This window comes from Podarcis cretensis (genome assembly GCF_951804945.1).
Source record: "Podarcis cretensis genome assembly, chromosome: 8".
Taxonomy (NCBI): Eukaryota; Metazoa; Chordata; class Lepidosauria; order Squamata; family Lacertidae; genus Podarcis; species Podarcis cretensis.
The window spans coordinates 71,923,153-71,940,920 of record NC_137177.1 but is presented as its reverse complement, the minus strand read 5'-3'; the positions used below and the strand labels follow the sequence as shown (position 1 = coordinate 71,940,920).

General features: G+C 45.5%; 1 protein-coding gene across 6 annotated transcripts in view; it reads left to right on the top strand.

Annotated features, from left to right (window-relative positions):
• PLCH2 (phospholipase C eta 2) overlaps positions 1–17,768 on the top strand; it is a 310,582-nt gene that overhangs the window by 268,939 nt on the left and 23,875 nt on the right. For all 6 annotated transcript variants that reach the window (XM_079986753.1, XM_079986749.1, XM_079986750.1 and 3 more), the window contains 8 exons: positions 647–747; positions 3,278–3,375; positions 3,778–3,960; positions 5,648–5,755; positions 7,675–7,799; positions 10,601–10,685; positions 11,818–11,964; positions 16,203–16,282. In XM_079986753.1, coding sequence (XP_079842879.1) covers positions 647–747; positions 3,278–3,375; positions 3,778–3,960; positions 5,648–5,755; positions 7,675–7,799; positions 10,601–10,685; positions 11,818–11,964; positions 16,203–16,282 — 927 coding nt within the window. The remainder of the gene's footprint in view (positions 1–646; positions 748–3,277; positions 3,376–3,777; positions 3,961–5,647; positions 5,756–7,674; positions 7,800–10,600; positions 10,686–11,817; positions 11,965–16,202; positions 16,283–17,768) is intronic.

Sequence of the window (17,768 nt, the reverse complement as noted above, 5' to 3'; positions counted from 1 at the left end):
ACTTGCTATCAGAATGCAAGGACCCTGTTCTTTCATTCTAATCGAATGCCTTTTATACCTTGCTCCAGTTGGTGACTCATGTTGGCCTAGTAAAACAGAAAGTAGATACCGCAGGCATGAAGTCTGCTTCTTCCCCTGGTGTACACTAGGAGGAAATTGTGCCTTCATCATGCTACCTTCCAACTCTCTTACAAATAACAAGTGGAACCTACCACAAAATGTTGCAGTGAGGGAGTGCTGCTGTACAGGGTTTGGGACATGCCCATTTCCAGGATACTCCATTCCAACCCCCTCCCTACAACAGCCAGCTGGCATTCCAGGCCCACTGAGGACGCTCAGTCCTCATTGGGTGGCTTTGAGGGTGGGGTGGAGATCTTCCTCTCTGCAAACTTTGGGGCTCCTTCAAGCTTTCCAGTGCCTCTCTCTTATATATGGTTGCTGCCATATGGCTGTGTAGGCAAATGACACTCACACTGGAAGGATTCTCTCCTCAAAGCACAGTCTCTCTGAGAAGTTACCTATGCCTTGTGATATGTTTCCATTTGATAAGATGGGCCTCTGTATCCACACCTGGGCCTGCAAGGATATATGCAAATGTCACCTGTGGCTTTCTTTAACTCTGGATGTGTCTCCCCAATTGGTGCAGAAAAAAGGAAGCAAACTGAAAAGGGCATCAAGTCTGGAAGAGGGTGAGGATGACCTTGACTGTCAAGGGAACTTAGCCAGAGGCTCGGTACATTACAGCAAGTAAGTGACAATGCCCTTTCTTTGAACAGATACATGTGCAGAACAACTTTGCCTAAATGGACTGGTTTCTTGATCAAGTCTAACCGGATGGGACAGAGACAGTGAAATGGAATGGGTTTAGGGCGTGTGTGTGTGTGTGTGATGTTTGTAGGCCTTGTGATTGCAGATAATTTTTAAAACATACAGACCTAGGGGGGGGGAAGTTCAGGATTTTCTGAGCCAAAGCTCAAGTCTGGAGCATCAAGAGTAAAACATGACTTTCCACATGAGCAAAAAGCATTTAACTCACTACCAGCTAACCACATCCTCCTGCCATACCTGAAGGGTGGAAGATGGTCTGGAGCAGGCATAGGCAAACTCGGCTCTCCAGATGTTTTGGGACTACAACTCCCATCATCCCTAGCTGATAGGACCAGTGGTCAGGGATGATGGGAATTATAGTCCCAAAACATCTGGAGGGCCAAGTTTGCCTATGCCTGGTCTGGAGGAAAATCTGAAGCTGCCTTAAACTGAGTAAGACCATTGGTTCATCTAACTCAGCATTGTCCACACTGACTGGCAGGGTTGAAGAAAAGGGTGCTTCCCAGCTCCACCTGGAGATGCTGGACCTGGACCTGGAACCTTCTGCATACACAACCAATGTTCCACCACAGAGCTCCAGAATGCTGCCTTATCCCCAGTCAGACCATTGGTCCATCTAGCTCTCTATTGCTTACACCAGGTTTACCCAAACTTGGGTCTCCAGTTGTTTTTGGACTACAATTCCCATCACCCCTGACCATTGGTCTTGCTAGCTAGGGATGATGGGAGTTGTAGTCCAGAAACAGCTGGAGACCCATGTCCGGGAAGCCCTGGTTTACACCAACTGTCAGTGGCTTCCCAGTGTTCAGGCAGAGGTCTTTCCCACTCCTAGCCTTACCTGAAGATGCTGGGGGGGGGGGGTTTGAACCTGGGACTTTCTGTATGCAAAGTTGGTGTTTTTGTCGCTTGAGCTGCAACCAGACAAAGTATCTGGGCAAGATGGAGTTCCACCATGCTTTTCTTTATTCCAATCTGTGATTAAATCTCCGGAGTCCAGATCATCCACCTACCTACTCACTCAGGGCTGATCCAAGATGTTTTGCTGCCTCTGGTGAAAGACAACATGGGGCCACCTCACCCTGTTCCTCATTCAGAAGCTGACCAGATTGATAGTTGACTCTTACTTCAGCCTTGGTGGTGGGACATGGACTTCCACCATCCCGGAGAGCACCAGGCTAATTTAGGCATACACAGCTCTATCCTGCGTCACCTCGCCACCATTCCCTTCCCCCAGAATCTGCCAACTACCGTATTTTTTGCATCATAACACTCACTTTTTTCCTCCTAGAAAGTAAGGGGAAATATCTGTGCGTATTATGGAGGGAATGCCTACAGGTGGCATGCCTACGGATTTTCCTCCTCTAAAAACTACATGCGTGTTATGGTCGGGTGCGTGTTATAGAGTGAAAAATACCTCATGTAAGGGCCGGCCCTGCATGTGCTTCATGGCTAGAGATGTGAGAAGGTATTATTTCTCCTTCTGCCCTGCATTTCTCACACGGAGCACAGTTTCCCTTCCACTGCACTTCATCTCCCACCCAAAACCACATCATTTCTCTTGCTGTCTGCTGTGGTGGAATTATATGAGTGGTTATGCAAGTTACATTGACTGGGATTCAACTTGTGGAAGCCATGTGCACCCGAAAATTGGCTTGGGGTGTCAAATGGGAGAACTCCTGGAACAGGAAGAGGGGGGAATCGATCCATCGAGCAAGCTGCAAATGCTAGCCATGACAGAACAATTGCTTCATGATGTTAAATTTCCTCCCGTCGCCATTATTTTGTTCCAGTCCATTAATTTCAGTGCAAAGGAAACACAACGCAAATGGAGGGCAGGGGGACATAATCAATTACATATCATTTGCAGATTGAAAGCAACAGCAGCAGCAAATACTGATTGTATTTGTGGGATTGATTTCCATTCTGGACCTAGGGCGAAGGAACAAATATTGGCAATTTCCATTCCTGTTTCTCCAACATCCCTATCCTATCCCTAAGGACATGATTGAAGTGGACTGGTTTGTGCAAATGCACACAGACTGCCTCATCTGCAAAACTCCAGACACAGAGTATACCTGCTTGTGGTCATTCCCAGTCAAAGTAGACCGTACTGAGCCAGATGAACTGAATTGGTGCATAGTAGCTCATCAAACACCCATTATGAGTGCCTGTAGCTGAGCAATAGAGCACATGATTTTGTGTGCAGAAAGTCTCAGGTGCTGTTTGGTGCTAAAGTTTAATCAGAACAGCTCAGAGTTGATTTGACAATGACAGCATTTTGTGTTCTATTTCCATGGGTACCTATTGTTTCACCAACTCCCACACACGTTGCCTTCTCCTCCAGTCCTTTGTTTGCTTGTTTCTTGTTGCTGCTGAGTATTTCTGTTCTCTTAATTCCCCAAACCCCTTGGATCAGAACTGACGAGCACAATGTGCTTTGTTCCCATAGAACAAACCGACAGAAGAAAACCATGAAATTATCCCGAGCGCTCTCCGACCTGGTGAAATACACTAAATCTGTTGGGATCCATGACGTAGAATCTGAAGGTAGGTGGCCTGCTATAAGGACAAAATAAGAAGGGAAACTGTGGGTAACTTTGCAGGTATACGCTGCAGTCCCATGCACCTTTGTCTAGAAGCAGGGACGGGGAAGAAGGCCTCAGTTTCTGTTCCACTCTGTATTCATCACATGCAGCCCTGTTTCTGTTCTGCTGCAGCTCATCTTCTACCCAAAATTATGTTATTCTTCTCTGTCTGCTGTGGCAGAATTATGTAACAAGTATAATTTACATTGTTGTTATGTTACTCCACCACATTCATTTTAGTGTAAAGGAAATGCAATGCAAATACGTAGTCCCTTATGATCTGAAAGCAGAAAAATCAGTGAATGCCGGTCGTATTTGTTAAATAACTAAAAGAGGCAATGCACTCTCCCTGCCTTCATTCCAGTCTCTTCCAGTTGGCAAGTCTCCTCTTTCAGCGAAACGAAAGCTCACCAGATCCTCCAGCAAAAGCCGGCCCAGTATCTGCGCTTCAACCAACACCAGCTGTCGCGAATCTACCCTTCTTCCTATCGCGTGGACTCCAGTAATTACAACCCTCAGCCCTTCTGGAATGCTGGGTGCCAATTGGGTAAGGAGGAGCCAGAGGCAAGGCTTTGAGGAAGGTAGATGGGAAAGCAGAAAAACTTCGCTGTCAATTGGATGCCGTTTTGCCTACAAAGCCTGCTGTGTTTAAAACAAAGTGGAAACTTGCTTTGAAGAAGCTTCTATTTCCACGGAACCTTCATCCAATTTGTGGGGCCAAAACTTCTCCCGGTGCACTTTTCATTGTGCGAGTAACACATAAACGGACCTGCATGGTAGCCTTTCTAGGACATGGTCACAAATGGTCACCTGTACTATGTCCCCAAATTTCAGCCAGTTGCCATGCACAGTTTTTCTTCTGGAAACAAAGACAAAATTGCCTGTGGCATAAAATGACCCTAGGTAAAGGTAAAGGGACCCCTGACCATTAGGTCCAGTCATGGCCGACTCTGGGGTTGTGGTGCTCATCTCGCTTTATTGGCCGAGGGAGCCGGTGTACAGCTTCCGGGTCATGTGGCCAGCATGACTAAGCCGCTTCTGGCGAACCAGAGCAGCATACGGAAACGCCGTTTACCTTCCCGCCGGAGCGGTACCTATTTATCTACTTGCACTTTGATGTGCTTTGGAACTACTAGGTTGGCAGGAGCAGGGACCGAGCAACGGGAGCTCACCCTGTCGCGGGGATTCGAACCGCCGACCTTCTGATTGGCAAGCCCTAGGCTCTGCGGTTTGACCCTGGAATGCATTTAATTCTTCCTTTGGGTTGCATTTGCTACCGCAGCCCCATGTTAGCAGATTGGGGTAGTAAAACACCCTACTGGCTTTTCATAGACAAATGATCAGGGAAAAGTCGAGAAACTGGCAAGTTACCTTTGACCAAAAAAAGTTACCTGCTCTGGATGGAGTTGCACTCCTCTGAAGGAGCAAGTGTGTAGCTTGTGGGTCCTCCTGGATACATCTTTGTCGCTAGAGGCCCAAGTGGGGTAGTGTGTACCTTTTGCCAGCTTTGTCTAGTTCACCAACTGCAGTCATTCCTGAATAGAAACAGCATGCAGTCCATGTATTTGTAACCTCAAGCCTGGATTACTGTACTGCTCTGCATGCGGGGGCAGCCCTTGGGTCTGGTGCAGAATTCCCCCAAATCATAGCCTTCTGCAGGAAAATAGGTCTTAGCATAAAATTACAACATTTCCGCTAAAAATAGGAACCCGTTAAAACCTACTTGAACTTGCTTTCATGGGATGTAATTATTTCCTTGGCAATATTGAATTAAGTACTCCCTGAGTTTATTTCTATATTCGCTTGCAATTCTTGCTCTCAGATAAGATGTTAATTTTACCATTGCAGCCAAATCCCAAACTTTATTAATTGGGTGGCCTATCACTCCTTTGCAAATTTGCATGCTTTAGCATATTCTGTCTCCTATGCTTTCTTCTGCCCTTTTCTGTGCAGTGTGCTGATTCAGCTCCATCTCTCAAAAGTGAGAAAAGTAGCTGAATGCCACAGCTCTTCACATCAGGGATATTGCACAAAATAATATATATGTATATCTAGATATATTTACTCGCTCTCAGTTTTCTTTCTTCTGCCTGGATCCGTGGCATCAAGAAGTCTGTCCAGTCACTTTCGCCTTCAAACGTAGCTCTATCTCATTTTGCTCTGACAGCTTTGCTTTTAGAAATGCAATTTATCACCTATATATCTCTCTCTCTCCACCCTTCCAAATATTGCAGTTGCTCTAAACTACCAGTCAGAGGGGAGAATGCTTCAGTTGAACCGCGCCAAGTTCAGTGCCAATGGAAACTGTGGCTACGTCCTCAAACCCAAGTGTATGTGTCAAGGTAAGGGGAATGTAGATTTCAGATTTAACTAATGGTGGTACTGTTATTACAAGCGTGCGCTGCAACAAAATGTTGTAGTGCATTTTCATCTTTTAAACAGGAGTGTGCCTGCTCAGGGTTGTAGCTAGTTAACCACGCTGTCTGCAAGGACCCCCCCCCCATTTCCTTCCCTACCCTCAGTTTCTCAACTGACATTTAGCATTCTGTGGCCAAAAAAATTTAAAGAACAGAATCCCCACGCCGATCCACAGACCGTCCACGGGCCGGATCCTGAGGGCAATTGAGCCAGATCCGGCCCGCAGACCGTAGTTTGCCGACCCCTGTTACATTATATATTAATATTGCTTATTTGTTATTATTCTTTTCAGAAGGTAAAATTAAAATTCATTAGTTTTCCAAAAGCAGTTTACATGCTTCTTCATCAAACGTAGGCTTACCAAGCTTCAATGTTGTCCAGATTTGATTCCTCACACCAAGGAACACATTTTAAAGACCCTTCACTGAAGAAATTTGCAAAAAAAATATGGAGGCAAAGGCAAGAAGTCAATGTTTAAAGAAAAATGTATAACAAATTTGGAATCTGGAATATATATGTAAAGATTTCAAAGTTTAATTTTATAAAAAAATTGATTCCAAAAAGAAATTTGCAAACATAAAGTTTCACTGTCTGAAATGGCACATCCTAATAAGATAGGAAGATAGGAATCTGCCTTCTACAGAGTCAGACCATTGATCCATCTACCTTAGTACTGTCTGCACTGACTGGCAGAGGCTTTTCCAGGTCTCAGACCCAATTCCCAGCTCTAGCTGGAGATTCCAGGTTCTGAACCTGAGACCTCCTGCATGCAATGCAGAAGCTCCAACACTGAGCTGCAGGCCTTCCACAAAGATAAGGAAGGATAAATGTGAGCAGATGCCCATGTTCCTAAAGCTAACTAATGGAGTCAGACCATTGGCTCATATATACCTGTGCAGTTTCCCCTGGCCAGCAACAGATCTCCAAGGTTTTGGGCATGGGACATTCCCCAGTCTAGCTGGGTATGCTAGGAATTGAACCCGGGGGCTTCTGCATGCAGAGCAGATGCGCTACCCTGCAGGCTTTCAAAACCCCTTCAATTCGGATTGTGCTCTGTTCCTTGTTCACACTGAGCCTTCCCTTGCTTTGTGGCTCACCTGTGATGGATCTGTGTCTTTCTTTACCTACTTAAGACCCGTTATCTGCTCTCCTGCACATGGCAGCCAAAGCAGGCATTTTGAACAGGGCTGAGCCATTGGCATTGCCTTCACACTGTGCTTCATTGTCTTGGTTGTCTGCAAGCCACTGGGCTCTGATTAAATTAATGAAATCTTGCTGTCTTGGCTCTGCTGACAAGCCTCTTGTCCTCTCTGCTGCTGCCTGTGTTTCTACAAAATGAGAGATGTGCACTTCTTGTTATCCCAGTATCTCATCACAGGCTTGGAAGAATTAGTCTGTGTCATTAACTTCGAATTTACTGCCTAACAAGGCAGCGTCTTTCTCGCCTTTCTCGGCATTTTGTGTTTGTCTGACTGTAATTTAGTAGCCAATCTGTGATTGCAATAATAAAGACTGATTGATTGACTTTTTCTTTCTCTCCGCTGCCCACTCCCCAGAAAAAGGAATCGTATCTGTTTGATTTTTACATTCTAGACTAACAGCCTCATTTGCAGCAGCACTGCTTGGGAATTCCAGCAAAACCCAAACAGATCAATGCCGTTTCAAAATGAGCGCAGCTGGGAGAGCTTCTGTTTGCAGAGTAGACAACGGTCTGGCTCAGTATTAAGGGAGCTTCCTGTGCCAATGGAACGGCATGTCTGGAAGTTGATGCACGTATTGCGCATTTTGCAAACAACTTAGCTCTGCCTTAAACCTCTGCGTATGTTCTGCAAACCTTTCTCAGGGATCTTCAACCCAAATTCCGAAGACCCACTGCTTGGCCAGATGAAGAAGCAGCTCGTGTTACGAATCATCAGCGGGCAGCAGCTTCCCAAGCCCAAGGACTCCATGCTGGGAGACAGAGGAGAGGTATGGACCTGGAGAGAGAGGTGCAGAGAGATCTGGGGAGAGCACAGCGACATCTGCTTGCAACGCAGCCACTGTGTGCTGAGAGCCCTCTGGCAGCAGTTGTCAGAACCAATTGCTGTAGGCAGAATCTTGGTGCTAGTGACTGCCGCGGCTCCACTCGCTTTTACAACTTACCTTTACTTAAGCCTAGCCTCCAGTACTGCTAAGTTAAGTGGAATTGTTAAGTGGGAAAAGACAATCACAGGTGGCCATGGGCAAGAATTTCAATTCCAATAATAATAATAATAATAATAATAATAATAATAATAATAATAAATTTTATTTATACCCCGCCCTCCCTGGCCAGAGCTGGGCTCTAACACCAGTAAAATTAAAATAAAAACATAATAGGGAGGGGAAAAACAACAACAACAAAACAATTTAAAATACAGGTTAAAATGCAATTTAAAATGCAGCCTCATTTTAAAAGTAGCCCATGGATCGAAACCGTAAGGGGAGGAAAAACATAAGGGTCAGACTGAGTCCAAACCAAAGGCCTGGTGGAACAGCTCTGTCTTGCAGGCCCTGCAGAAAGATGTTAAGTCCCATAGGGCTCTAGTCTCTTGTGACAGAGCATTCCACCAAGTTGGGGCCAGTACTGAAAAGGCCCTGGCCCTAGTTGAGACTTAAAGGCAAACTTACATAAATGGCATGTTTTGAAACACTGGGGAGAACTTTCTGGTGGTAAGAGCTGTTTGACAGTGGTATGGACTGCTTCCGAAAGGGGCGGGCTCTCCTTCATTGGAGGTTTCTAAACAGAGGTGGGGTGGCCACTTGTCAGAAATATTTTAGTTGCAGAGTATCAGACCAGATGACCCTGGGGGTCCCTTCCAACTCTACAGTTCTATGATTCTATGAAACAATGCGCAGACTGAAACACAACCATCCTTCAGAGTTTGCCCTTCTGCTAATTTTGCAACGCAGTTCTCCAGCCAAGTAAAATGTGCAAACCCACACAAGAGTAGAGTGTGCATATAAATGCATGCATTAGTGGAAATGATAAACAAAAAATGCCTTATATTAGGGGAAATCGCTTTGAAAAGAATGTGTGTATTATGAGAAATTCACACTAAAACACTGATGGGTTGTTTTTTTTGCGAGAACATGTATGTATGTATGTATGTATGTATGTATGTATGTATGTATACTCTCTATGCATACACATGTGTGTAATGAATTGCTTGCAGAGTTCTTAAAATGGGCCCAGGCTTTTATCTTTGCAGTCCTTTCTGATTACGGGTTTGGACTGGGGCGGAGTGGGGGGGTGGATACTTCCTGCGGCCTCCTTTACTTTTTTGGGACAAATTATGCAACACGTTTCTTCCCCCCTGAGACTAGCAGGTGCTCAGCCTTTTCTCTTTGTGCAAAGAGGGACCGACTTTGCTTTCTTGTCCACAGAGTGCCTTTGGGGAGATGGCTGAGCGCTGCCAAGATGCTCAATCAATGTGGCAGGAGCCCTATTCATGCCACTTCACAGGGAATAAAAGGGGTTGGGGGGGGGACGGGTTGGGAAACACCTCCAAAGGAGAGCCAAGTTTAAACCCAGAAACTCACTGTAAATATTTATAAAGCTGCTGGGTTTGTCAGCCAAGATGGATGGGGCTTTATTAGTGCACCTCTTGGTATCTGTTTGCATAGTGTCAAACCCCCAGTATAGGGGTTTTGGGGGGGGGGCGGGGAGGCAGTATTGGCCTTTACACTTTTTCACTGGGTGCAAAGGGGGGAGGGGGGAGTCTACTGCGTGGGTCCTCTCCTCTTCCCCCTCTCTCCGGTTGTTAGTTGGTTTCTCAGTCAAAAAGCAACTTCAAGTATCCATTCTGAGAGGGTTGGGTGCCTTTGACATGACATTGGGTGCAGGATGCTTGAGTACAAGATACAGGCTCAATGCTGTATTTTCTGAATTTTGACTCCTTCATGGTGTCCACTTCCTTGTATTTGATAGTTCAGCTGCACATACTTCACATTTATTTAGATCTGGAATGAGGCATGCTTGTGTTTTGCGCTCAAGGTCGGCCTTTCCCCGTTCCCAGGGCACCGCCACAGCTGTAGAACAGGTTTCACAGGGAAGCCTTTATCTGAATTTTGGCTGAAATCGGAACTAAGGCCCCATCTGCATACATACATCTAAAGCAGTATCATAAACTGTCATGCCCCCCCAAAATCTTGGGAACTGTAGTTTGTTAAGGGTGCTGGGAGTTGTTAGGAGACCCCCTCACAGAGCTATAGTTCCCAGAGTGTTTTAGCAATCAATTCCTCTACCCAGGGAACTTTTAAGAATTGTATCTCTGTGGGGACATTATTGTTATTTATTCACCCTTCACCCTGAGGGTGTAGGTCTGAGTTTGGATCGCAACCAATAAAAATTCAGCATTGAAAACTGTTTGTACTTTCTGCGATGTTGTTTTTAATCACAACAAAATAAGGGAGGTCCTCCTTATAATGTTTAGCACCCTTAACGAATGGCAATTTCCAGAATTCTGTGGGAGGAAACCATGGCGGTTTAAAGTAGTATGGCGCTCCTTTAAATATATGGTGCAGCTGGGACCATAGGCTGCAATCGTGACTATGTCTACTCTGAAGTAAGTCCCCCTGAATTGAGGGAAGGACCATAGCGCAGTGGCACAGAACACTGGATCTCCAATGTCTAGATTGAAACAAGGATTCCAGAGTAGAACATTGCAGTCAAGCTTTTCAGGGTGGCTTTTTCTGTTTTATCCCAGCATGATGATGGTAATTGCCTACTCTTCTCCCCCTTTTCCCAGATAATAGATCCATTTGTGGAAGTGGAAGTCATCGGATTGCCTGTGGACTGCTGTAAAGAGCAGACAAGAGTCGTGGATGACAATGGTACGGCTGCCTTCTCCTCACTCCTGCATGATCCACGGTCTCTGATATATTCAGCGCATGAGAGCAAAGTTATGCTGAAGTTGCTTGCACCCACAAGGGTGACTGGAAACAAGAATTATTTGTGTGTGTGGTGTGAAGTCACCATTGTGGGATGAGTTTTAATAGGTAGGAGAGGATATGTTGATTGCAGTTTATCTCTCAAGCACCCACTTGTGGTTGAATGGTTTTAAAATCCCACCCTTGGCCACAAAAAAATTAAAAACATAGGAATTAGGCTGCAAGCCTTCTTTTGAGCAAGCCCAGCTATGAAGTAAACTGGCTTCCCCCTTCTTACCCCATTTAATAAAGAACCAGGCAACAGCTTGCACAGTAAGTTTAAAAATAAGATTGATTTAGTTTATAATCATGCATTGGTTCACAGCAATGGTAGACGCAAAAACTATGGAGGCAGAATATTTATATTTTCCGTATAACCAGTCTTAGAGGCATGTGTCTGGGACTGGAGAAAGCACAGGGCTCATCTGCCCTCATGGCTGGCCAAACAGAAGAAGGGAGAGGAATTGGAAGCACTATATGCTCAGGGGAGGGGAAATGACATCACACAGAACCCTCTCTACCAATTGTATTTCTATGGCCCGAGTATCTGCCTGTCAGCAGTACAGCTCTGTGGACACATAGACCCTTCTTGTGCTAACTAGCAAGAATATGCAATTACTAGGTTTGGCTGCTAATCTCCCACCATATTTCACATACCACATTTATCTGAAGCGTCAGTTCAGCCCTGTAGCTTTAAGCCAAAGCCTAGGGGAAAAAATCCCCCAGTAAAGGCAACTTCCTTCCAACAACCACTTTCTGTTATCTTCTCCTTATTGTCAAAAGTGAGATTGTAAGCTCCTTGCAGCAGGGACCAGACTGTTATACTTTTAGACAAACATCCTTTTAGAGTTGAGAGAGACCTTAGTAAATGGAAGGCTCTTAGATTGGTCCACAAAGGGCCATAAATCATGGGTGAACTCGCAGCATGCACAGGGAAACTATTTCATCCATAGGCCACTGTGAACCAGCTCTCATCCAGGATTCAGCCATAATGAAACTCTCTTGCTGTCCCCCACCTCTTTATTTCCCTTTGCAGGTTTCAATCCAATGTGGGAAGAAACTCTGGTGTTCCCTATTTGCATGCCAGAAATCGCCCTGATTCGGTTCTTGGTGTGGGATCATGACCCTATTGGGAGGGATTTCATCGGACAGAGGACAATATCGTTTACAAGCATGATGCCAGGTTACTTGTTTATTTATTTCGTCTATATACCATCTTTTCTTCCAAGGAACTCAAGGTGGTCTACATTTGGTCCTCTCAACAACCCTCTGAGGCAGATTAGGCTGAGAGATTGTGTCTGGCCCTAGGTCACTTCATGGCTGAGTGGGGATTTGAACCCTGGCCTCCCAGGTGCTAGTCCAATACCCTAACCCCTAAGCCACACTGGCTCTCCATAGAAGGTGGCAGCTCTTTTCTTTAAGAGAACTGATGAGCCATTTAGTAGATGCTGGTCTATAAATCAGTGTTTCCCAACCTTGGGCCTCCAGCTGTTTTTGGACTACAACTCCCATCATCCCTAGCTAGCAAGACCAGTGGTCAGGGATGATGGGAATTGTAGTTCAAAAACAGCTGGAGGCCCAAGGTTGGGAAACACTATATTAGGGCAAGCAGTGCATTGCCTTGCTAACTTCAGCCTGCCCCCACCTGTCTGCCTTTTTGCAATAATTCCAGAGTGTGGTCCTGGCTGTCAGGTGCCTCAGTCTTGTAGTACTCAGCTGGGAGGAAAAGGAAGGGGACCAAAGCAGAAATGGTTGGCTCTGGCTCCACCTACTGTTGACATCCCTGCCTTCTACCCCATCAGTCTCAATTAGCACCAGCCATCACCAGAGCCATCAATAGCTGAGGCTCCTCTTTATCCCAGTGGTGCTTATGTGTGTTGCCCAATCCATTCCTCTGCTACAGAGAGTAACCCATCTGAAGAGGGTTGGCATCTTCAATGCCTCCATGTGAAATCCAGATCCCAGGGGTTGTATGCAATTGTTAGCCCTAGTCGTCAACCTGCTGAAGTTAAATGGACATGACTAACTTGGGTCCACTCATTTCTGTGGGGTTTATTCTGGACTTGAGACACAAGCCTGAGAATTTGGCTACTGTGTGGTCGCACAGGTGACAAGTGATAGAAATAAGAACATTCTTGGTCCACAGCAGCTCCCATTCAGGTCTGTAGGACATTGGGCAAGTTTGCTGGGTCAAGCAGGGGTAGGGAACCTCAGGTTTGGGGAGCCAAATGCCATCATCCAGGGCTCTCTGTCTGTTCCTCGGGACTATCTCCAAGACCATGCCCACTGTCCTGAGCACATTCCTCACTGGCCTTGAATGGTAATAGTGCCTTATGCTTGCTGGGGTGTGTGCATGTGTGTGCGCGCCTTTGCACATGTGTAGGCACTACTGATTTTTGTGCATTCTTAGAATATAGCCTACTGTATAAAGATAGAAAGTTAGATCTGTTGTCTCTCCCACTTTTCCCCTTGGCCACACCCAGCCCTGACATATGCGGCCTTCAGAAGACTATCCACAAGGGAATGTGGCCCTTGGGCTAGGGTAAAGAGAAAAGAAAGAAAGAAAAAAAATCAGCTCCTTTTGATAAACTGGAATAGTCTGGGACAGAGTTAGCTCCAGTACACACCTTCAGCTACCGTATACCTGAATAGCTCCCAGCCATTTCTTTGAGAGAGGAGGAATTAAAGCATGGTACTGGAAGATACTGGGAGGGGACTGGCTTCTTTTGAGCCCCCCACCCCAATTATGTGTTTGTGACTTGGTGGTTATATCTGCCAGCTCCTAATTTGTACAACTCCAGCTTGATAGGAGGGATTTCTTAGTCAATGGGGTAAACTTCAAAGCCTTTCTTGAAAGAAACCAGGGTCTCTTTCTCTGCTCTCATTTTTGTTGGCCGAGCACCAGTAGCTGCAATTACCGACTATAATGTTAAAGCAGCCTGATGGCTGAGTATCTGCAAAATTCAGAGGCTTTTAACACATTCCCCCCTTCCTTCAAACCCTCACCCATTTCTCCCCCCTCCTCGTCTCCTTTTTTCTGCCTTCCCAATTCAGATAAAAGCACCCTGTGTTGTTGTTCTGATCCCCCCCTTCTTGTTCTCCATCTTCTTCAAAGCAGAGGAAACTTGGCAAGGGAAAAGGTTTTTTTTTGAGAGAGAGAGGAGGAGGAAGGAATCCATCTGGCTTTTAAAAAGGAGAAAAATAAAAGAGAGAATGAATGAGAGACATTTCTGATTATGACATTAATAATTGTTCCCAGCGGAGCAGGAAATCAATTAGGAATTCCAGGATTGACAGCTGCAATAATAAAAGAGGAATAGTGTTATTTGATGACCGGGGTTGGGGTATGGCTCTGAACTCCTCAAATGGGCCTCTTCCCAGGCAAGCTGTAGGTGGTAGCGAGTTTTTTTAAAGAGCCGAAATAAACATTTGGGTGAGTGGAAGTAGGGTGCAGCAAAAACAGCCCCTCTAAATACTCCATGAAATTTATGGGGGGGTGGCATGGAAAGATTTTGCTGAAAATACCTGAGACCAGAAGTGAAATTCTCCCAACAGTTTTCTCAGAAAACGCTCTCTGCTTGTTTCAGTGACTGGTTACACTGGGATCTGTCTTGGAGCAATTTGCAGTCCCCCACTGTCCCTAGTAGGTCTCTGCATTCTATGTTCCTGATTGTAGGATGGCCAGGAGTAATGTTGGAGAATGGTGTGGAGACTTGCACCTTCTGGGTGCAAGGCTACCCATGAAGCAACCCCTCCTCTGGCAGACCCAAACTGCTTTGCCAACTTATTTCCTTCCTCCTCGCTCCCTGTTGGCACCTGACCCTGTGAGGGGTGTGTGTGTGTGTGTGTAAGCTTATGGGCCCTTCTTGGTCTTCCTTTGTTCGCCTCTTCATATTCCTCACCGAACCCCCAGTTAGAAATAGCAGGGGTGGTGTTCTGAGCCAAGGCTTGAACCCAAGCAAGGGCTTTTAAAAAAACAACCTTGCTTCAGGTAGGACACAAGCTTTTAATGCCTTTATATTCTTCTCTGGCTCAGATCCAGATCTGGACCAGAGAAGAATTCCAAGTCCGCTCCCTTGATCATTTCGTTCTTCCCTGTCCCCAAAAGCCATCACCATTAGAGCTCCCAGCATGTTTCCTCTTTCTTTAGGTTGCGGAGAGAGAAGCAGAGAAGAGAGTTTTATTTCTCCTTTTCTGCATTCACTCTGGGAAACAGCACACCTGGGGAGACCATAGGAGGTGGAGGGGGGCTAAACTTCTTTTAGCATGCTGTTATCCACTACATCCTGCCAGCCCATCCCTGCTGTTGCTCCCACAGCTGCTGCAGCTTGAAGGCAGGAAAAAGGAAAGGAGGATTATATTGTTGGGAGGTTGGGGGCTGATGAGAATGGCTTTTAGGGAAGAGGAGGGAGAGTGAGGATGGGCAGCAGTAATTTTGCTGAGCCTCTTAGGAGAAAAAAATATTGAGGGGGGGGGGAGTTTTCATAATTTCTGTTGCTGCCTCTCAGTAGCCTCTTAACATGCTCCACCCAGGATTTCCCTGACCCCATTATTACAGATTTTCTCTATCTTGCACCTACCACTTCATTGTATTAAGAGGCTATTTTTAATATTACATGGTTTATAAAGGCTTTAAAGTGAATTAATAAATATTTATGGGCAGAGAAATGCAGGCAGGGGACGGGCAGGTCCCATTTCACTGATTTTTTTCTAGGGCAGAATAAATTCTCCAACTGTTTCTTGGGTTGGGAGCTCACTCGCAAAGTATTTTTATTTTTTTGCTCCCGCTGCAAGTACCAACACCAGCAAACTGCATATTGACGTTACATTTTGCATCCTCCACAATGACCCCAGACATGGCATTGTTCTGGGGCATTTTGACCAATGACAGCAGCCACCACCCCACCCCAAAAGGTGGGAAAGATTCAGAGAAGATTCTTCAAAGCAGCCTTTCTCTAGGTGTGAGGTGAGGGTGAGAAAGAGAGAGATCCCAGAAACTTTCTTGGGGGAAAAAAATATCTTCTGAAAAATTTTGGCTCACCTATAGTAATTTCCAGGTAAATCCACGGTGAGTTCGAGAGATCTTTTCCACAGAATCCTCTTCCTACCTTCATTGCTTCCATTGACTATTTTCCTTCATATTTCTCCAACGGTTTCCCCTGTTTTTCTGGGTTGTGTATGAGGGGAGGAGATTCTGATCTCAACTCACAGTTCTCTGGACTTCTGAGACTTCATAAAATCATAGAGTTGGAAGAGACCCTGATGGTCATCTGAACCAACCCCCTACAATGCAGGAATTCCCATGTGGGAATTGAATCTGCAAACTTGGCATTACCAGCACCACGCTCTAACTAACTGCACTATCCAGGCCCTGGAGAAACTAGCTGGATGTATGGTTTACCTACTTCCCTTGCTTTTCAGGCTATCGGCATGTCTACCTGGAAGGCATGGAGGAGGCGTCCATCTTTGTTCACGTAGCTATCAATGAGATATGTGGTAAGGTGAGTAATCACAGGCCTTGAGACAGGGAAATTTGCCCCTTTCCATTGAGGAACATTTGGTAAGATTCTAATTTGGTGACTTGAGAACTCTTTAAAACCACATTGCTTTACTGCTTTTTTGTGGGACGGGCAGAGCAACGGCAAAAAGGAAAATTTCACCTATTTTGCTAAAATCAGACTTCTCTAAATTGAGGTTGCATCTTAAACCTCATGGGGAATGCTCTCTGCTAGGAATCCCTCCACTGAATTGGGGTGAGAGGTCTCTCGCCTGTCCACACGCGTGTGCTCTTGAACATGCTCACTCCTGTGGTCGTAGGGCCACCTACCCACAGATCAAACCAGATACAAGCGTGCAGAATTTGCTTTTAAAAACCACACAATAGGTCAATAGTTATTGTTAAGACTGCAATGTCTTATTTGCAGTCCGGAGTAATTAAGTCATGGGTTGTATCCAACTAAGTTTTATTCAGATCAGACCCATGGAAACTAAGGGACCTAAGGGAACCAAGTTTACCGTATGAACCCCTTATTACAACAGCTCCACTTGCTACCGGTCTGTTTCCGGGCACAGTTCAAAGTGTTGGTTATGGCCTGTAAAGCCCCATACAGCTTGGACCCAGGCTATGCAGTGGGGAAGATCATATCTCAGGAGATGCCCTTCTCTCAGTCCTGCTCTCCTCACAGGCATGCTTGGTGGGGAGGTGTGACAGGGCCTTCTCGGTGGCTGCTCTCAGACTCTGGAACTTCCTTCCTAGAGAAGCCAGACTAGCTCCCTCCTTTTTTTTTCTTTTGCCGGCAGATGAAGACTCTTTTATTCCAACAGGCCTTTGGGAACTGGCTGGTTTGGTTTTTTAAGGAAGCAGCTTTTAATAGTACTATGCTGTTTTTGTTGTCTGTGTTTTAAGAGATTTTTAAAAATTGCTTTAATTCTATTAGAGTTTGATTACTTTTTAACAATTACCTTTTAGTTTTTATTTTATCTGCATTGTTTTCATTTGCAAATGCCGCCTTGGGTCCCACTCGGCGAAAGAAAGGCAGGATATACTACTGATAAGAATAAATAATAATGTTTGTTAATTTTGATGGGTCTGCTCTGAGTAGGACTAATGTTGGAGACAACCCTAGATTTTCAAGGGGGTAGATGAAAAGAAGAGGTAACTAGTTTTCTAGGTAAAGGCAGCAAGCAAGGCAGAATCTCACTCTTGAGCCTTCCCCTTTGCCCTGTGCCTGATGCTTTCAATAATTAAGCCTTTTCAGCCACTATGTACCGCTGGTATAGCAGATAGAAAACCAGAGACATGAGTGATTGAGTAGTATTTATAAGCAGAGTTTTTCACATGTCATCTTATGAGCTGGAGGAACCTTCCTCTCCCTCCCCCAAGGGAAGAAGGCTCAGAGCCTGGGGATTGGTGGTGGGATGACGATGAGTGGTCAGAGGAAGAAGACTGGGAGGAGGAGGTGCTGGAAGCTGAAGAGGTAACAGGGC